This window comes from Trematomus bernacchii, unplaced genomic scaffold, assembly GCF_902827165.1.
Source record: "Trematomus bernacchii unplaced genomic scaffold, fTreBer1.1, whole genome shotgun sequence".
Classification (NCBI taxonomy): Eukaryota; Metazoa; Chordata; class Actinopteri; order Perciformes; family Nototheniidae; genus Trematomus; species Trematomus bernacchii.
In genome coordinates, this window is record NW_022988050.1 from 7625086 (window position 1) to 7647040 (window position 21955).

Here is a 21955-nt window from a genome sequence, read left to right on the forward strand (position 1 = left end):
ATAAGTAATAAGGGCTTGGATATTGGAGCTCATTAAAATGGGAGATGCTTCCATGACAATAAGACCTGAGGAGGGTCAGGGGAGGCGGCCGTGTAGCTCGGGCCAGTGTGGGTGGCTCTCCCCCACGTCCCTCCATAACCTGACCACATGGCCTCAGCGCTCACCTCCAAATCAACTCTGTCAGTGATGCAGCCCCGCATCTTACCCTCTGCATCCCCACCTTTTCCGACACACACGGCAGTATCTTCATGCACACACACCTCCAAGCACAAGCTCAGAAAGACACACACACACACACACACCTCGCTCATGGTTAATTACCACTTAGCTCAATCACGTGGTGATCCGTCCATAAGAGCCCCCCACCATCTCCCCCGCAACACCAACAGCAGCACACATGCCAATTATTGATGAATCTTTAATATGGCGTTTTACAAAGTCTCTATCTCACTTCCTACCACTGAGCCGGTGATTACTCTTCCAATAGGACAAGTAATATAAATAGAAAACGGCTCAAGCATATCAAGTATTACATGCATATGATTGCATAAATTAGCTTAATGTAATATTATTGCAGGGTTGTAACAAAGTGGCCTGAGCCATTTGGGGAAGATGGCTAACTTTTTTTCCCTCAATCCTTGCATCTCTTAGCTAGCACTGCATAAAACCCCCGCACAAAAATCCCACGCCGCGATAACATGTCAATAATGAGCTGAGGCCATCTATTGATCAGCTTAATTTTGCATCTATTAGCTAGGGAACGGCTTGCTCCGGGGGCGAGGGAAGCCAGGCGCTAACACGCACCGACAGGCTGGATGGAGATCATTACAACTGATGTTCACACACACGCTGTGATTGACATGGAGATAAGGCAGGGGAGAGCCCAGGCTCGCACGCCTCCCCGCACACTAAGCTAATGATACACCAAACGTGTGCTTGGTGGTGTGTGTGTGTGTATGTGCGGGAGCGTGATAGAGAGCGTCTATCTAGAAAGAGAGTTGGGAGCAGGGAAAAGAGAAGAAAAGCAGGCCACACGCCTTTGCTAATTGGCACAGTCAGACAGAGAAGCTCATAAAAGGCGAAAAAGCATTTAGTGGAGCACCTCAGCTTTCTGGATCGTCTTATCAAGTCGGTGTCATTTAAGCACAGTTGAATATACCACAGAAAAGCCTGGCTTTGACCTGGAATGCTTGGCTTCCTCGGAGACTGCCTTAATTTAGAGAGTTTGCATAAGGCTTTCATTATGAAAAATTTGTTTTCCTGTGAACGAATGATTGCAAACTTTCTCTGCTCCGTGTCAACACAGCAACCAAAGCAGCTGAAAAACACAACAGAGAAGTCTATTTTCTTCGCTGAAATGTTTCTGTGTTTCGCTAAGTGACGTAAGGATGGATCCATACAGGGAGAGGGCGTGCTGTAAACAGTATGGTGCGATTCCCTTATTCCCCCTGCTTACCTATCCACTACCACTGCAGCACAGGGCCTGCTTTGGCGTTGTATTGATGCAACCAGCTGCAATATAGGATGCTGCATGTTATCCACACAGTGAGAAAGGGAGGGTCCGGGGGCTGGAATTGCCCCTTTTACCACACCTTCAAAAAGAAAATGATTGAATCTTTGTGTACACCATCTGTATATCTGAGTTTTTACGGGGAGGAGGTCTTGTTCTGTGCCAGATAGGTTCTATGGAGGTGAGGTCAGAGACACACACAAAAAAAACCTTGGCTACAAACTGTGTGTTTTTGTCAGCTGAGGGATGCAGCGGAGGGAGGGAGGGAGGGAGGGAGGTGAGAGAGAGAGGGGGGAGAGAGAGGGGGGAGAGGAGGAGAGAGGAAAAAAAGCCCTCAGCCAAGCCATCAAGTTGAACATTGAACTTCACAGTAGTAGCTGCCTTTCTATGCCTCTCCTTTTGATGTTACCTCCAAAGCAAAGGATCAAAGGCTTGGAGTGTGGCGTGGGGAAGTCCCAAGCTCTTAGCCTGCCAGCCCGTGATATATGCAAAAGTCTACGCCAAAAGAGAGAGAGTGGGGGCAGAGAGAGAGAGAGACAGAGAGGGTGCAGGGGGAAAAAAAAGAGGAAGCTTACATGGAATGTGGCTAAATATGATGTTTTGTGACTAATGAATGACAAGGGCATGACGCAATCAGCCAGTTACTTGCAGTGTGACGTAGAGCGGGAGGAAGTGCACACACGAGTTTCAGAGAATAGGGTGTGATACTAGAGGGCTGGGCATAAAGGAAGGGGATGGGATAGGGTGGAGAGGCAGTGTTTGTTGCCCTCACAACTTCCCCCCCCTTCCTCCCCCCACCCTCAACAAGCAACGCGGGACAGCCTCTCCCCTACTTCCACTTCCACCTCGCGCCAACCCCCCCCCCCCCCCAGCGCCTCGCCAACATCAAGGGGGTGAGAGGCTGTGTCCTCCCGACATAAATATACAGTGTGCCGTTAAAAGCGAGGACTACAGTAAACACAGTACACATGAAATCCTGGTTGTCTCTCACCGGAGCGCCAACTCTCATACACAACACACAGACACACAAACACACTGTGGGCTCAGCTGGGCCAAAGAGGGGAGCAGAGGTGTGCTAAACTTGACGAATCAACGAGACAAACACAATCCACACACACACACAAACACAGAGACACACACACACACACACACACCCTTTCCCCAAGGCTGTAGGATTAAGAGGTCCAGCTGGCTGACAGCAAGCCCTTCCTTCCCACGTATCCCGTCGATCTCACCCGCCCCCCCCCGCCCCTTCCCACCCCTCACACATATAACCAACCTCTCAACAGCCCCTCCCATACCGCCAACCCAGGTCTGCCAGCCGTTTCTCTCGCTGAGCATGCCAGTAGGACACACCTGAGTTTGACATCGATAGACCCTGAGCCCTTTTCACCTCTATACGCCCCTTGCACATTATCAAAAATGGAAGAAAAATGAGAAGAGAGTATTTAAAGAGACAGGAAGTCCTGTTAAATATGAATGTTGGGTGTATACTGGATAGGGAGCATATGCCAACATTTAGGCTACACGTCATTGGTATACTATTATTGCGTATTGTACATCCATCCAACTCCTTGGACTGTGCAGCTGGTTGTATTCTTAAAGTTAAAGATTGTTTTGAAATTCATGACCTTAGGGAAATGGAGGAAAGAGTAGGGAAAATAAGGTGCTGAAGATAATAATGAATGAGCCCTGTTGATAGAGGAATGGCAGAAATTGAGACCAAATGAGTGGAGAAAGAATATAAACCTAGGGAGATCTAAATCCCCCCCCCCCCCCCCCCCCCCCCCCTCCTTCTTAACTTCTCAACAGCTGCCAGGTCACTTTACGAAATGTCTGGAGGAAAATATGCAGCACGGTGTCGTTTGAGTGTTATATCATTTTGTCGACAGGGAAGCATGTGCACTTGGATGTGCAAGAAAATAAAGGTTCAGTTTTCCAATATTTGAGCTGACTGAAAATGAAGGCATCTTTGTCCGATGGGAATGAAGATGCCAGAAAGATGTGATCAGCACGGGAACAGAAAGCAGATATTTAAAACTGATACCGATAATAGCTCATGAGAATGAGTTCAACAACTCATTCTCATAAAACCAAAGTGTATTTAAGGAGCCAAGAAATCTAAAGCGTCAAACATTACCACTATGATATGATAAGTTCTGAAACCCAATACATGTATTAGGGCTGCTCGATTATGGCAAAAATCATAATCTCGATTATTTGGGTCAATAATTGATATCACGATTATTAAAAAAAACGATCGATTATCCATTTACTTTGAAAACATCCATTTATTGGAGAAAATAAATGTTTTTAACAGTTGATTACCCTGAACTTTAAGTATAATTCAACTGAAAAACCAATAAAAATAAAAAAGTTAATTGAAAAAAAACAAGAAAAAAGCCTAAAATATATATAAAATAATAAAAAAAAAAAATAATCGTTTTATTTCGATTACGTTGTTTTCGTAATCGTTGCAAGCCATAATCGTAATTGCGATTAAAATACGATTAATTGAGCAGCCCTAACATGTATCCATGTTCCATAAAGATCCCCATGGATTATATCATAATAACTCAAAAGTCTACCTGTTGAAATATGTAACAAATGAATTCTTGAACTTTCTTTTTTACCTAGAGTTGGAAATGAGTGACAGGCCTAACATGGAGGAAGGACAGGAGATGATTTAGGCTAAGGGAAGTTTGGGTGAAGACAAAACAAGAGCAGCAGGATAACATTTCGGTGATCCCAACTAGAGGATGCTAAAACCGTGCTTAGGGCTGCCTTGCCCCGATGGATACCTAATGAGAGCAGAGAAACATCTATCTGGCGATTCACCATGATACCATCGACAGAGGCAGATCGCTACCACAGATTGGCTTGGGTGCGGTGTGGAAGGCAAAAGAAAAAATAGAAAAACAGACAAGGCTCTGGTGTAAGGAAAGAATAAGAATTAGGGAGTGAGAAATGGAGAAAGGAGAAAGCAAGAGATAGACTGGAGGGGGGAAAAAATCACAATGATGACACGTAAGTGCAAAGAGCGATTAAGGATTTACTTTCAAAAGGACTCCCATTGATCTTTTTTGATAGACCTGCAATAAATCAAACCGGATTGACTCGCATGAGAACCAAGCCTAATCCTTTAGTCAGATCCAGGAGAACTCCAACCAAACCAGCTGTTAATTTAGGCTTTACAAGATAAAGCGGGAGAAATCCAACCTGATGTACCCTAGGGCAGAGGCTTACATCATCTCTGTAAAGCAATCAACTTATTGCCAGTTTGGAGAGGTAATCAGAGCACATACTGAGAGAGGAGAGGGAGGGTGGGGGGACAAGGGGAGAAAGTGCTGGGTTGAGGGAGGGAGGTGAAAAAAGAAAAAGTAGACAAGAGATGGCTGAAGAGGTTAGAAAAAACAGAAGCAAACGAATGTTAGAAAATCTAAAATGGGTGCACTTGAGAATGTTGTTATTGAAAACATAAAGAATAAAATGCTCTTTCCTGCATGCTGGGCAGATACACAGATCCTCTGACTGAAACAATGAATTGAAACTTTGAAAGAAAAAACATGTTTACACAGAGTACATCTCCAATTATCTCCAGAGGGTGAAGATAAAACGGAGAGGAGCTGGCTCGCTGCAAACAGTAGCGCTGTGGGCTGACAGCAGGGAGTAGAGGCAGGCTTCAGCTCCCCTATCCCCCCCTCCTCCTCCTCCTCCTCCTCCTCCTCCTCCTCCTCCTCCTCCACACCACCCTGTAATTTCCCTGGAGGCCAGCCCAGACCTCGTCCCCATCCCCAGTGGCCGGTGCCACCTCAGCCGGGCCCTGCCAGTCGCGCTGTGGCTGCACCAAAGCACAACCATAGTAATTTAAATGGTTATTTTTGTTTTGGGGAACAAGAGGAATTTTCTTTCTTCCAAACTCTGGGCGGAAGTATTGCAAGACACCATCCAGCCCACACTGAGAAAACCATACAGATGTCTTTTTCAGCTGCTCATTCCGTGTTTGTGTGTGAACTGGATGTCAGCGACAGCGTACTACGGGGGTTTTGGTTCCTCTTCTTCACTGGGTGTGAGACACTGCGATGGAGGATGCAAAGCCTAAAAACACCACCCCCCCCTATTATGTACACACTGACAGACAGACTCATTAGCGCACCATCTCCCTTGTCTTTAATGTCCTGTTTACAACGCGAAACAACCAGATCAGGACTGAAATCCAATCACAGAGCTTTGCAGGGCCCTGCGTCGGCCTCGCAGGAGAGCTGAGGAGAAGCAGGCCTTGTAATCTCTGGACACTGTCCAAGAGAAACCAAACCTCAGGAGTCAAAACAAAACCACACATAAAATCAGAGTTAAAACAGCAGCCTCTATTCAGCCCGTTGTGACCCCACTAGAACACACACACAAACAGACACACACACACACACTCTCCTGGTTACACTGTGTGCACACAGGGATCACTCCGACTTCGGCTGGGCGCCACTCATATCGCCAAATTGACTGAAGGTTGGTGACTTGGGTTTTGACAGGGGCTCGTTGGTGTGTGTTAATACAAACACACACACACACACACACACATATACATAGGAGTCATCCATGTAAAGGAGACTGCCACTTAAGCTCAACACACATCAGCCTGGGCTATCTTTAGCAGCTGGGCTAAACTGTGAAAACCGCACAACAACTATGCCCCCCCCCCCCTCCCAGCCAGTCTCTCCTGACTTCAAATAAGACGGCCTGGCTCTTTGGCAGTAGCTGCCCACTGGCACCTCCCTCCACGGCCACAAGGTCACACGTTTAATTACACAGAAAGTAGTAATCTCACCAGACAGATGGCAAGCAGGCCGCCTCTCAATTACTTTATGCCCAATTGAATCATTACTTACGTTATTTGCTAAATCATGGCACACGGCAAAGCACCACAAACACTGGATTTGTGCGACAAGTGGGAGGGGGGGGGGGGGAGTGTTACAGGGTCGTGGCAGTGTTAGGATACAGAAGCAGATGTGTCTCTTGCCAAGCAACTGTGACAGCGATCAAAAAGGCGTGAAGAATACAAACGCATGACTGTGTTAGCTTTTGGGAAAAAACTGGGAGTTTAATACCACAGTGATGAGTGCCAGAAAAAACAGACCCTTATTTTTTCTCAAAAACCAAAACTGGTGCAGAACATCAGCCTATGTGGAAACCGTCGGCTCCCGGCAGCCCAGTTGAGGAAACCGCATGACAAGGCCAATTTAAAACGCAAAGAACGTGTCTGTTTTTTTAAAAGTGGGCCAAGAGAAAAGAGTTGGGTTGTTCTGGAGGTTTTCTTTCTTCAGGACAAACGGTTTGTCATTCGGGGAGCATCCCAACGGGCACGACAACCCCAGAACGGCCAGTGCGAGCGGTCTCATCTCATCTCAGCGTCGATGCCCCACTCGTCATTTCTCGGCTTCTTTTGCCAATGGCTTCTGTGAACAATTAGAGGTTGACTTTCCCAGCGTCTCAGACCACAGCATCTCAATCTCTGGCCAGGGAGCTCGAACAGTTGAGCTGTCCAGCCAAGAAACCAGATTCTCCTTAAGTTCAGACCTGAATGTTGCTATGTATTCACTAACTGTTAGTGAGGCCTCTTTGAGCTTGTTTAAGATTGAACACTAACACAGACCTACATAACAGCAAATTAACTGAGCTGTCTGGCCTCATTCATGTCAAATACATGCTTTTAATGATATCATTTCTGAATGTACCACCAATGTGAACTCAATTACCAACATTCTGGTCATACCAAAATAAATATGTTGGCTGTTAATTGTCCAGGTGATTGGCTGCTTGTTGGGGCACATTACTTCCCATGAACCAACACTTATGGATTGTTTTAGACCACATATTACTGTCATGCTAAAAGTAGTCAAATGTATGCTATGTAAAGCAAAACTTGTCTGAGTTATGTACAGCTGAGGCAATTGTTACTTCTAAATGTACCAAAGCATTAGAGGAACAACTTCAACTGGTTGGTGAGTGGCTCAAATAACTTCACACCCAAGCCATGTCCTATGAAACTACACACAGAGGCAGTGAAAAACATTTGTCCTACTGCTGACTGTAATAAGGCTGGCTGCTCGCCACTAACTGGGAACAGTTGTGGTGAGAGGCACGTCTACTGATGTAAAATGATCTGTGGGAGCATATAGAAAACTTCCATGCATGTTTTTTTATTTTTCTGAGTTAGTGTGAGGAATTGCACTGGCCTATAGACGGCAGCCAGCAGTTGTTCTCCCATGAGGGTGGGTAAGCATCTGGGAAGAAGCAAGCGAGCGGATCAGGAGAAGATGATGACTGGATCTGCATATTTACTGCACAGGATTTTCAGATTGCAGGACTCAAAAGTGATCCCAAAGGCGAGTGTAGAAAATGAGAAGAGCGGGTCCATGGAACTTCCCCTCGAAGGCTCAGAGGGCTTACAGTAATGGCTCCCAGGCACATCTACAACCCCACTATCCTGAGAGGACGGGGGAGGCTTCCTGTTCCACTTTCCAGTTGTGACATTGCTCTGCATGGGAGAGAAGCTGCATGGCTTTTTAATACCACAATGTTCACAGGGATATCAGCGAGATTGAAACTTACCAGAGAGAAGTTAAAGGGGCATTTTTACATAATGATTTTTACTAGTTAGTCTGCATCTCTCATGCTGTGTAGGGTTATCAAAAGGAACTTTTGAATGTAAATTAAACTATAACCAGGCAGGGCTGAATGTTATAATCGCACCCAGAGCAAAAATGCAGAATCAAACCATACCAGAATACAATCTTTAGAAAGTATTTCATGGCATTTCTTAATCACAATTAGGCAGCAGATGTGACATAGTGGAGTATTTCCAACAATGAAGGTGATCACATGCCTCGTGTTGTTTAGCACATGACAGGTCTCACGTCGCCAATGATGTAATCATAGCATGTGTGCAGGTCTGTTAACTATCGCTGTAAATTCAAGACAATGTGGATACTGTCAATTACACACCTTGTTAATTATATTTCCTGTGCAGTGCATACTAAAACAGCTGGATATGACATGTTTGCACAATGTTTAACCTTTCAAATATTTAAAACACTTGTTGCATAAGACCAGAATCTTTTTAGCTGTTTAAATCAAGGTAAGATTAACGCGCTTATTTTGACATCTCTCCCTATAGAAGTGCAAAGACAAGACTGAAGAATGTACGGCATACAGAGTAGTTGCAGAAGGTGCATGCACAGGCGCATACAGCATGTTTCAGCCTTAAGCCTCAGGACTGCCCATTTGATCCCCAACTGGGAGGGAATTCAAGCTGATGCTGTCTCCCAATGGCCCACACTTGACTGTGAGCCTTGCTGTGTTCCCCAGCTGCTATACGGCAGGCATAGCGGACAGCACTGGCACCTGTCTTTGACAAGCCTCGGCATTCACACTGACTCTGGTTTCCTGAAACCGGCTGCCTGGCAGTCAGGTGACAAATGCTAACACACACTGTCTCCGACACAGACCGCGTATGCTCACCAGCAAACCAAATCTGAACCAAGAGGCACTTAAGTGTGATCTTAACCACTTAAAATGCATCGGCATCCTAGTGAGAGAAGTCTTAGCCTCTCATGTTTCTCTGTCTGATATCAAACCCTGCCCTGATTCAGGCTGTGGCTTGGAGCTGTAAACCAAAGCTTCCCTCAACGCCTCTCACCCGCCCGGCTATGCTCTAACCACTGTTTTTGCATACCGCTCAGCTTGTGTAACCGTTGAGTGGTTTCGCTCTAGCGAGACAATGGCTGTGTACCAGACTAAGCAGAGCAAAGCCATCTAATGTCCATGTGTTGCAAGAGTTGACAAACACAAATCTGTCCACGCTATTCAAAGGAAAACGGACAAAAACACCTTAAAGAAAATACTTTTTATAAAAACAATCATAAGTGAAACTGCAAATGCGCGAGCCAAAAGGAAATATGTCTCAGGTGCTTAGGTCATCATGCTGAGGGCTTTGCATACTCAAAGTAAACATCGCCCTCCACACTCTAATTATAACTCAATTGGAAACTCCAGAGTTCAGAGAGATTACAAAAGTCAATCTGGGTCGGGGTGAAGTGTAACAGAATGTCAACAAAAAAATTCATAAAGCATGAATTAACTTTCAATTACTTCTAATTACATAGTAATTAAACTGTTTGTTAGCACACTACTTGATAGCTTGACACTAGAACCGGGAATTAGGTTACAGGTCTGCTCTTTGGGGGCGTGTAATTACTATGGCCTGTCACAGTGTTGCTTCAACTGCTGCATATAGAGAGAGCAGTCATTTAACCTGCAGGATGTGATTGAGTTTGTGGTACGGCAAGGCATTGTGGTACTCACTCTGCCGCCCAGCGGACCACATCCCTGTTCCCACCACCTCATTTGCAAAGCAATCCCTCTTCCCTCTCACTCACTGCATCTTTTTGTCATTTCCATGTCCAGGGTCCATTTGTTTTGTCCGCTGAGACGGCAAAGGGGGTGGAGTGGAGAGAAGTTGGAAACCAGTTCTCAAGGAGACTGCTGTGCAACTAAACAGCATCTTCACATATAACAAAAAAAATACACACCCATATCCACCCGGCCAACACACACTCACCTCTTCCCCGTCTGACTAATGTGCCCTGACACTCGTACATCACCCGTAAATTGGCCAAATGAATTAACCACGGCCCCTGCTTAGCTTTACGGGCTTTAAATGGATTTTCTTCTCCCCAGGTCTGCCCAATAATTGCATTTATCCATCTTGTTGAAGCCAGGTTTACACACTCGCGAAGATCATGCCAATCCCCGGATACATTTTCCGCTCTGGTGGCAAGAGTGTGGGAGATTTGTCATCGGATCATAACAGGTCATTCAAACAACAATTAGTTTGACGACTCCCGCCGTATGTCAATGTCTAGCTCCTTGTTGGACAGGACCTTGGTTGGAGCAATGAGCTGCCTCCTATCTCTTCATCTGTCTGTACATCTCTTACGTTGCCCTTCCCTTGTGTCTCAGCGTGATAAATTGAGCCCTGTAAATGCTTTCTATCTATCATCCAAGCCACCAGGTTAAAGCAGCAAACACCCACAGTAGGGAAGAAAGTAGAGGCCATGAGTCTTCACTGTTCACAAACACACATTCAGACGGAGAGCAGACGCAGGGTGAAGGCAGAGCTGTGAACACCAGCATCAGTGGGGGTCATCTCCACACTTGTGAATGTTTGAACAGAAGTGCATTAGACACTGGGGGGGCCCAAAGGACAATTCAGCTATGTAAACATGCAGCAACTTCCTTCCCTCAGCTCCTCCAGGCCTGCACTGAGACGAGCCACTGTTTAAACAGCACACACAGCATTCCTGTGCCTGGGCCCCGGCCAGCTGCTGCATCCTCACTGCAGGCCTGCCCGGCTGCCTGAGCAGAGACAGATACAGGCCTTACAACAGCAAGGGTCATCCACAACACACAAAAGGGCTTTTATAGACATGCAAAACTGGACTCATGTAGTTGAAATGCTCCAGAGCCCTATGGTGGCTTCTTAAATACTAAACGGCCAGAGTTCACGGAGCTCCCACAGAACAGAGATTAGCCATTGAAAGAAGTAAATTCATCACGTCGCTAAAAGGGTCCATCCTGAAAACTTAACCGCCTGACGCCACCTGTAATGACGAAGCTGGACATTTATCTTTATTGATATTTCAAATATGCAAAGTGTGGCAGCCATAAAGATATAGAAGGCAGTAAAGAGGAGATAAAGAGCCTCCTGGTTCTAAAGGGCACTGTGACGTGGCATCACATGACACGAAGGCCATTCCCGCTCAGTGATGCTAGTCTCTTATCTCAACTTCCGATATGACTGTACAGGTTTTAGAAGGACACCTTCAAATCTGAAATTCACCTTTTGCTATGCCATGCTGAGGGATAGTAAAGTAAAACAACTATATACAGTATAGTCCACTTCAACATTTTCACTTTTACAGAAATGTAGGGACTCAACACTAAGAATTAAAGACTGTGTATATATAACCAAGACATCCCAAAAGTGACAGGCCAGTATATCCTTTTTTATTTATCCACCAAAAGACAAACTTTGGAATTGTGTGGTGTTAAGTCTGAACCTTAACAGAGGTTGTTCCACTTAAGTAACTTCCAAACCAAATAAGAGAGCTCTCACTCGTAACAGTTTTAAAAACAAATGAATTGCCACATGGAAACCTGCTGGAAAAAGACTTTTGTCCCATTGTGGGTAAGACCCATCATTACAGAAACCAGAATGCAGAATAATCATCCTTAAATGATTCCTGTGCCAAAGTATGTAAACTCGTAGAACCGGAAAACATGTGCAGCACTAATCTGAATGTAATACTTAACGCAGAGCTTTAAAAAAAAAAGCATCTGTCATTCAGGGTTTGACTAAAGGAAATACAATCATTACAACATCTTTTAGTCAATGCCTTAGCAGTGGACACACCAATGGGCATTATTTCAATCACATATTAATTTCAGGGTGTCTACACTGCATTGTTTTCCACCACAGAAGTGCCACGTTCCCTCTTGCCTATCTGTTTGTCAGCCAGTTCATTAGCTCCTCTGTCCGTCCGTCAGCTCTCCATCTGGCTGTTGGTGAAGGCCACTCATCTCACCTCGGGACATTGTCCAAACAAGACACTCTATTCACTCTGACCCCTGGAGGGAGGAAGCCAATTGACAATTCACTCAAAGCAGTGAGTCAATTTGTTCACTTTTGGAATTGACCCCGAACCACGGCTGACACACCGGCCTCTCACTAGTGTGGAATGAATATTAGCAACCGGGAGGATTGGAACAATATCCATACATACGTTTTCAGTTTACTGCTACGCATCTTAGTAGTACAGTTTAAATTGCGTAGACACAATTTAGGGTTAAGGGAACAACAAATATTTGAAAGTCCATCTTATATGTAATTATTAAAAATGAAAGCACTGTTTTTAGACCATTTGCAAATACATTATAATGTTTTTATGATTACACTACCAATCATATTGCTTCATGCTGCATTTCTCTGCCAATTTTTTGTACACGTTACCTGCACAATGGTTGGCAATTCACTGCTCACGTGCGAGGCCTAGGCCATGTGTGGATGTAACAAGCTGTTCACATGAAATGTTATCTAGTGCTGTACACAAGTTGACAGCTGTCTCTTTTAAAAGAGGCGTATTATTATTTTGTGTAAATAGGTTTCTAACAGCTGGTTAAAGAGCTAACATGGGAATTTACTCCTAATCTGTTTTCCACTGGAATTGGTTCGTCAACTTGATGAAGAAAAATCCAACGCTGTTCCACACGGCACGCCAGTGTAAAGGGGTTACATTTTATTAGCATTGTGCATTATAAAAGTAATCTCGGCAACATTTCTTTCCCACTGACAAATCCTACAGTAATCCGCAGATTAGCAGATTCATTTATTTCTGCTTGCACTCTGAAACCTCCCTCACCTTTCGCGGGCAGTTATGAATCCAGCACCTTTTTTACGACAAACAAGCAGACGATCACCTCATTAGCCGACTCACTCCGCTTCCCTCACACCACGCACATAATCACACACACACTCCTCGGAGCTTATCCTGCTACAATTAAAAGTTTAATTAGTAGATCAAAAAAACATTGACTGGAGATTTATCACCTTAAATTCCTCCATTATGTGTTTAGCACATAATGGAGGAGTGCCTCCTTCCCATCTGAGCAGATTATCTGCATAAACACATTCCCTTGACAATTTTAAGAATAGAGATACAAACAGGGTACAAGACTGCTGAAAAACACCATCGGCATTTTATACTGAATGTGGTGCAAACTAATTTAGATATTGCCTATATATGTTTACGTTTTATATGCTGTAGTTCGAATTTAAATATTGCAGAATATAGGGGCTCAAACTATTAAAGATCGTGTTTCTATTTTATGTTGAAAATATAATTTACTGATGAGGAAGGTTCCTGTATTTTCTACCACTTTCCTCTGATTATTTATGTACAAGAGAAAAAAGGAAAAGCATAAATGAAAGGAGATAAATAAAAACTATTTAACACATTAGCATGAATGAGATTCTTCTTCTGTGGTACGTTCCAGAGCATTCTACCACATCTATAAAAGGCTGGTGTACCACAGGTGTTCTCTGCACACTGGCACGGCTAGTCATTATCTAGCCCGACATGATCATTAAGAGCTGTGATGGCACCTCCTCCCTCAAAGCACACACACACACAGACACAGACACACACTAAAAAAACCTCCAGTGGAGACTCAAGCAGTCCCTATCAGTTGTTGTAAAAAAAAGGGGGTGAGAGGGGAAGCTCCTTTCTCAACGAAAAAGCATGTCAGCGCTGGTGCACTTTGACCCTGCCCAAAACACACTCCGCAATCCAAACAGAAGGCCGGCACCACCAGAATTCCTCCAGCGGCTCTATTACCAAGATCTTTTAAGGAAACATTTTCTGATGACGATGAGTGTGGGAAACACGGAGAGCAACGTGGAGGGAATGGTGGTTACGGGGGGGGGGGGGGGTGGGGGGAATCAGAGGCAGAAACCGCACACATGAACACATGCCTGCTCGTCAAGCGTGGCTGAAAACTGAAACGTGCATGCTCTAATCTGTGTTCCTCTCTTTTTTTCCTTCCACAGGAAGATAAATGTGAAGCCTAGGGGCGCTATTGTTTGGACATCTAACCAGGAACTGTCGCTGCTCTCATTGCCCTGGCATTAACAGCAATTATGCGCTCTATTCAGACGGCTTTTGTGCGTCCGACCCCCAGCCCCCCCCCTGCCGTCGCCCCAACGTCCCCCTCCGCTCACTCACTCACTCACACACACACACACACACACACATTTCCCGCTTTTCTCTGCCCCCTCCTGCCCCCTCCTCCTGCCCCGTGTTTTCCCTCCCACTCCGCTACTGCTGAACTCATTTGGCTACTGGAGCACTCTGCTCCCATTATGAATGAACTTAGAGAAATATGCACATTCAAGGCAGGGAAAAGGCGAAGAAGAAAAAAATAAATGCACATTCCAGTAGTATTTCTAGAGTGATACCTGAGCTCAAACTATTCTTCATGTGGATGTCTTACCCACAACAACAACATTTTTAAATTACAGCTCAACAGAATAAAATACTTTTGAGAAAATCTTAAACACTCATCAGCCTTTCTAGAAAAAGGCTATTCTAAAGGTTTTGTAATTATTTGTGAAAAACACAAATTCTAAGTAATAATCTCTTGAAACCAACTTATCCTAACCTTCATATCTAAAAGATGCAATCAATAGTCATTTTAACCTTATCTTTCAGCTGAATGCAGCGCAGTACCACTGCCAATAAAATCTCATCATTTATAATCTATGTTATCACCATTTTCAATAAGCCTTTATTTGAAACAGCTGCATGGAAGTTCACTTTATTGGCTGGAAAGTGAGAATAAGCTCCACATTCTACAAAACAACACATGTACTTATACTGGGGGACAATTAACAGGGATGAATGAATCTGATATTCATTATCCATCATGAATTTAAAATGCAAAAAGGGGAAAAGTATTGACTCAAAGTTTGGTGTGAATTTGGGTTTTAAGGATTCCAAAAGTCAGAAAAGGTTTTAAATTAAAAAGGAATTAGCCAAAGATTCAAGGGAATACAAAATGTGGTGTCTGCCAAGGAAAAAAAAACCTAAATAGAAATAAAGCAACATGGTCTGTATATAAATACAAATGTAACTGGTGGCTAACACGCACACACAATAATTTAATTTCCATGTTTTAAGGGAGCCCCAAGCCCTGTGGGCCAGGAGCACAGCTAGCCTATATTTAACAGATGACAAAAGTTGCATTCCAGATGTACAGTACTATCTTTGTGTTGAGCTCTATAGAAATGCATGGGAGAAAGAGGGAGCGAGAGGGGGGTGCGGCTGGAAGAGGAGGGGGTTTACACTGGGGGCTGGAGGGGGGGGGGGGCACCAGTGCACAGCTGCTAAACTAATGCCTTTTTTCTCTTCGCTCAGGCACAGAGAAGCAGAGTGTGGTGGCTCACTGACAGAAACAAGGAAGGATACAGGAGGTGAAAATGAATTTATCCATTCTGAGCATAATTTGTTTTACCAAAAGAAAAAGAAAAAAAAAATACCCAGGCTGTGCTGTGACTTAATGAGTAACAGGCATAATCTGTTACATTGAAGTCAAAATTAGGCATCAGATTAGCTGTTATTACATTAAAAAGAATGAAGTCAATGATTTCATTTAAAAAAAGGTTCAGCCCCAAACCAGACTTGACTGCAGCTGAACGTTAGCTACACCCAAACCCAGCTCTCACTGCCACCAGGGAACCACCTTTGCACTAGTTACAAATCAGATTTTCTTTGCCTCTGTGTTTTGTTTTTCTAGCAGAGTGACAGATCGACGAGCGCATAAGCTCTCACACGGCTCAGCCTGCCAACATCATCAGCATTAGACAATTAAGCCCCGCTAGCTGAGAGAGAAAAATATATATCTTCTCAGTAAATATTTACTGCACAAATCTTTTACATTCATTCACCAGGCACTAACAAAACCTTACTGTACTCCCTCTCTTTCTGAGTCCCCCCCCCCCACCACCACCACCACCACCTCCCTACCCCTACATCTGCGATTCATTGACTTTACAATTTACCACATGTCGAGATGGGAGAGGTCGAGCCTCCATCTGAATCACGGCACAAATATGCAAGTGATTTATTGTTTTAAAAACCCTGGGCCGATTTAGTGCAACTCCACTTTTCCTGAGCATTACTCCTATTGGCAGACCATGAACAATTACAGTTCGGACTAATTAAGCTCTGAGAATGTGCTGTGCACCACTAATGTCTAGCAGGCCCCAATTTTAATTTAATGGTGCCAAACTTTGCTTCCCAGCACACCCAACCCCCCCCCCCCCCTCCACTAACTTAACTCCTCAAATCCAAAGCAGATTGTGCTTTTTATGACTGTTTATTGAGTCGAAGAAAAAATAAGGACCTTTTCTTTCCCCTCTCCTCGCATAGGATGAGAGAAACAGCAGAGAGAGAGAGGAAGAGATGGAGCACAAAAAGGAGTAGTGGGAGGGAGAGAGAGAGCGGGAGCCGCTTCCGCCATACTTTGTAAACAAAAGTGATTTGCAAGACAAAAGGAGCGCAACCTTCCAACTAAATTCAGAGTGCATTTTGCGGCTGGAGGCACAAAATACGGCCGCGTCGTGCCACCAAACCCCCCGCGGACACCAATTAGGCCCTATTAACATGTAAAGCCAATTTGATAAGGTGTGGGCCCTCTCCCTTAAATCCGCATTAAACTATCTTTCCTCTTGTCACTGCCAAAAATCCATTTACAGCAGGCGAACACACATAATCCATATGATATACCATTGTTATGCTTATGCTGCTGCCACATTTAGGAAAGATACTGTCTGTCTGTGTCAATTATAACAGATAAGGCCACAGCAATGTGTGCACGTGAGCACAAAGGAGGTGGTGCTGCATTCACTTCTGCATGTTCATTACAATAATCTGACTAGAAAATCCTCCATGATTATGTCTTCCCAAAATAAGAAGAGAAAGGAAGAAGTCAGCCTGTATGGGAGCGGATTTATTTTTTTAAAAGAAGGTGAATCTGCGGCAACAGGAGCGATCCTGGCTCGACAACACAGCGGAAACAAAGAGGGAAAAGGGGAGAAAAGCTATTGTTTCAACCACACAAAGCCTTTGCAGCGTCTTGTAGTAGAATCGCCACGGGTTCTGGGAGCGTCTTTTTTCCCTCTAAACACAACGTAGGATGCTTGGTGTTGCGTTTTCATCCCCCCTCCACTTTCTTGTTCTTTTTTAAACTACTCGTAATTATAGGTCGAAACTCAAAACCTCCGCCAAAAGTCTCCAGGCTTGGAGAATTATGGGGCCAGGGGTGGCGTCAAATATCTTAACATTCATAAGTCCGAGAGGCAGTAAATAAAGCCAGTGGATTTACGGCCCTGCAGCCCTGGTGCAGGAGAGCTGGCCGTCCAGATCCCGCTCTCCCTCCCTGAGCCTCTGCGTCTCCAGACCTGTTGAGGTGTGATGTTAGCCCACAGCACCGCAGTTAACCCGCCGCCTTTTTTCACAAGCCCTGTGTTAGCATCGGCAGGAAACAAAAGGTAGACAGAGAGAGGAAGGGAGATAGAGAGAGCAAAAGGAGATAGAAAACCGGGGTGAACTGGGCAGGCCACTTGTCCAATTCAACCTGCACCCAGTGATCCAGCAGGCCTTTGTGTGAGGTTTGGGGAGGAGGGAGACGGCAGGGTGAGGAGAGGAGGAGACGAGGACAGGAAGGCTTTTAAAGCCCAGGCACCACGTCATGTCAAATTGCTAAATGATACTAAATTGTGAGTCTCCTTGGACTTAGGTGGTAGGAAAAACAAATTTGCACTGATTATGGCTCCCAGAGGTCAGACAAATTATGGTAACCGCCACACTTTTTTTTCGCCCACTTTGGACGTGCAAAAACAAAAATCACAGAAATAGGGGGAAATGTCAAAACAGATGAGGGTTAAGTGCCAGCTGACAGAAAAAAAATCTATTTGTATCAGAATTTTGCACTGAGAATTACCTGCATGTTTTCCAATATAGGAATCATATTTACATTTAAAACATTATAATTAAATACAACAACGCAGATTTAAAGGCCTTCTACATCCTGAAAATAATTTTACAGCATCGCCTAACCAAGAGGAGCAGAAGAATGAAAATGAAGGGAAAAGCAGCTAGAATCAAAGCCTTTCATGACAAGACAGAGAAAGTCTCATTGCAATAATACCAGCAGTCATATTCAGTGCCTCACATGACATGTTAGGGAGCAAGACAGCTAATCAATGTCCAGGTGAATTATTTATGCCAGCTTTAAGTCTAATACATTTATATTACAGCGGCCGCCGACTTCAAAGCTCTAATGGCTGGACACACAGGGCGCTGCAGACAGTGGGGGCCGAGGCTCTACAGAAGGAAGATCACCGCAAGCCGAACAACCATGTTCATCATCTGCACTGTTCAGGTAGATCTGGGAATTCAGCTGTGGAAAATGTTGTCTCTTAATATGCCAATAAACACCTCCTCAAAAATCAGCAGTGGCTTTTTAGAGATTTTGTAATATTGTAAATAAATACAGTGGCACAGAGAGGAAACTACACAACAGGTAACAAATAAAAGGGACGTATATTTAAGTATAATAATAATAAGGATCCTTCTCTTTCTGAAAATAGTATTTCAGGGGTGGAATTAAGGGAGCAAAGGTCAACACTGTCTTGCCGCAGCATCTTCCAGCCATGCTGCACAATTCACTACATTTCTTACTGCTGCATAAGCACAATGAAATGAGCGCTCCTCGGACTAGCACTACGCACAAAGAAAACTACAAACCTCTGCCACTGACACAAGGAAGTGCCTCAGTTTAAATTATGTGTGTTGTTGTGAATGTGTGTTTGTGTCAGTACTGATGAGAATAATGAGTGACTAATTCCACATACCAGCCAGTAGCGTTAACAAGGCTGGCTGACTAAGAGGGAAAGAATGGCACAATGTTCTCATATGCTGGGAATAATAAAAATCTTTTCAAAACCATAAAACACACACATGCGTATAAAGGATTGTGTAAGCATCACAAATTATTTGAAACCCTGGGCGATCACGTTGAACAAGGAAACAGAAATTGTGTCAAACACAAAAGAAGGCATTATGTATCAGATGTGCATTTATATTTCAAGGTGTGCACAGCGCACAAAACAAAAAAAATGGAGGTAACAAATATCAGTTTCGTTGGTGCTGGTGGGGGGGTGGGGGGGTCATATTTCCTAATGCCTGGTCTTTGCCTTAACCTTGTAAAATGAGATGACAGGTCCTAAAGCGCAGACTTGTAATTGCAACCGTTTAAAATAGGGGGGCTAAAAAACACCCATGGTTGAGAAAATGATGCCGCTTAAGGATTGCTATTGCCCAGTGGGACCTGCAAGGTGCTGAGCAAATGAGTAAGTGTGCATAATTATAGCATAGCTGATTGTGTCTAAATAACATGAATTTATTTATAAATATGGGTTAACATAGCACATGCTTCTTTTTTCTTTTTTTAAAGGCAGTGTATTCCTTATTAGAAGCTTATGGCGCACATGCAGAGCACAGCATAGTGTTGCACAATCATTCCCATTCAATAAATAATTTTAAATAATAGATATCAAAAATAAATAATTATTAAACGATTTAGAAAAAAAACAACTCTAAAATGTTAATGCATGCATCTTTCAAATAATGTCTTTACAGGTTTTGACACATGCAAATCACTTTGAAAATCTCATTTGCATATTGATTTTATTTGTGTGCTTTTACATTGCTTTACACTGCTTGCAGCGTGTCAGAAAGCCAGTGTAAAGGTCTCAAATGCTCATGCAGCTTGTGATAGAAAAAAGGGCATGTTTGATGAGGCTGTGCAAACACAAGCCAATTGCATTATTCAGTGGGTTAAAAACATGCACTTGTAGCCTGGAATACAGGACAATAATAACATAATAGAGAATAGAATAATATTTTCACCATTTGATATGCATTTAATTAAAAAGTTGTTCAAGTAAAATTTCAGACAGCATTTAAGTAAACAAAAAGGCAAGTGCACAGGACCTGCCATATAACCAGAATGACCATTTTCATTGTTTTGGGTCCTAGCGCTTAGCACTGTTAGCATGCTAGCTGCTGCCCACGACAAACACGCACGAGCTGCAGGCGGACATGCATGCCACTGTACTGTACACTTCACGAGCTGCAAAACTTGGCTCTACGCTTTTATCGGCTGCACTTGCGGGTGACAACACTCTGTGTCCGGCAGACTGTGTCTGCCCAGACCCCGTGTGAGTGTGTGTGTGTGTGTGTGTGTGTGTAGTGTGTGTGAGTGTGTGTGTGTGAGGATTGTGTGTGCACATACGGTTGTAAATAAATGAACTTACTGTGCGTGCTGTTGGCGAAAGTGATCCATTGGGAAGGTAGGGGCTTGAGAGATCGGGGATCATTATAAATGGATAGCCCGGGTACGGTGGGCTCTTGAACAGCCCTCCATCTTGCCTTTTCGCAGCTAACATGGCGGGGGGGGAAAGAAGAAAACTTTTTTTTAATAAAAGCGGCCTTGAAAACTTTTTTCCCACAAAATGCATTTGAGGAATAAAGCGGAGGAGATGCCCTCCGTCAGGCACATATAATGTCATGGTGCAAAAACAGCCAAGAGAGGAACAATAAAGCAGAAACTCACCCTCTTCTAAACTTTCTCTTGTTTTGTCTCTGAAAGTTTCAGATCTAGGCGGAGGCCGTCTTTCCGCCTTGAAATGCAATGAAACACAGGGATTGCGTTAAAGTTAACACAACGGCCGACGAGGGTGATAGTTAACTTTCTTTTTTAAGTGTCTCAGCGTGACAATGTGAGAATTATGAAGGCAGCAGTTTCACAGAGCCGGGGAACAGCGAGCCCCGCGTTTAATGCTGCAACTTACCTCTGAATCCGAAGAGCTGTTTTGATTCGTTTCCGACTCGTTTACAAGAGAAGATTTGACATCGGCTAAATCCCTTTCTGCCGAGAGGTTCTCCGAGATTTTCTCTTCCTGTTCTCCTTCGTCTTTGAAGGAAATCATTTCATCGTTTGCACCCAGATCGTCCCCTCCACCGCCGTTGAGTTGCGGCATTTTTTCCCGTGCAAAAATATTTTGGGGGGCAAAACACGAAGTTTTAAACCCTTGATCTCGGTGATCAGGAAAGTCCGAGTTTAAGTTTTGGTTCTGTATTGGCGTTTTCCAAAGCTCTGGCGGTTGGTAGAAAACTAAAAAAGAAGGGAATCTTGGCAGAAAAAGGAAGCCGGAGAAGGAGCCGAGCCGCTCGGATTGAGTGAGTTGAAGTTGGTCGGAGTGGTTTTCAGTTCAAAGGCGGCTCTGATTGACAGATAGAGAGGGATGGAAATAGAGAGAGTCTGGATTCAGGATTATTGACAGGGAGAAACACACAAGAAACTAATGAGATTCAAACAGGGAGGGACTTGAAGTGACGTTTTCATAAATAGGAGGAAAAAAAAAAGAAGAAGGGGGGGGAGAGAGAGAGAGAAAAAGAGAGAGGGAGGCAGGAGGAAGCCGGCGGACGACTGCAGAGAAAAGCATGTGAGGAGGAAAAAGCCAGTTTGTGAGCAGGACAGTGATGGTGGAATAGGAGGAAGATAGGAGTTACTTGTAAATGTGGATTAAACGCACATATGGGCGGTCTCCCGGTGAAAAAAAAAAATGAAAAGAGGGTTCTTCCTCAGGCTATTTTGCAACCAGTTTGACTCCACCATTCCCTACCAGTCTGTCACACAGGGGCCAAATTAAGTTAAAGTTTATTTTCTTTTTCATGCCTTATTTGAATTCTAATAGTCACCTTT

General features: G+C 44.1%; 1 protein-coding gene across 21 annotated transcripts in view; it reads right to left on the reverse strand.

Annotated features, from left to right (window-relative positions):
* The window catches only part of tcf7l2 (transcription factor 7 like 2), an 85351-nt gene extending 63632 nt beyond the window's left edge, over nucleotides 1–21719 (reverse strand). For 5 of the 21 annotated variants that reach the window (XM_034119251.1, XM_034119248.1, XM_034119247.1 and 2 more), the window contains exons 1-3: nucleotides 21042–21716; nucleotides 20804–20870; nucleotides 20505–20629 (exon numbers count right to left, since the gene is read on the reverse strand). In XM_034119251.1, the coding sequence (XP_033975142.1) occupies nucleotides 20505–20629; nucleotides 20804–20870; nucleotides 21042–21230 (381 nt within the window). In that variant the 5' untranslated portion in view covers nucleotides 21231–21716. Of the gene's footprint in view, nucleotides 1–20504; nucleotides 20630–20803; nucleotides 20871–21041 lie in introns of all 21 variants that reach the window. The other 16 variants (XM_034119253.1, XM_034119246.1, XM_034119244.1 and 13 more) reach the window with 8 other exon arrangements.
* Between the last annotated feature and the right edge of the window lie 236 nt (nucleotides 21720–21955).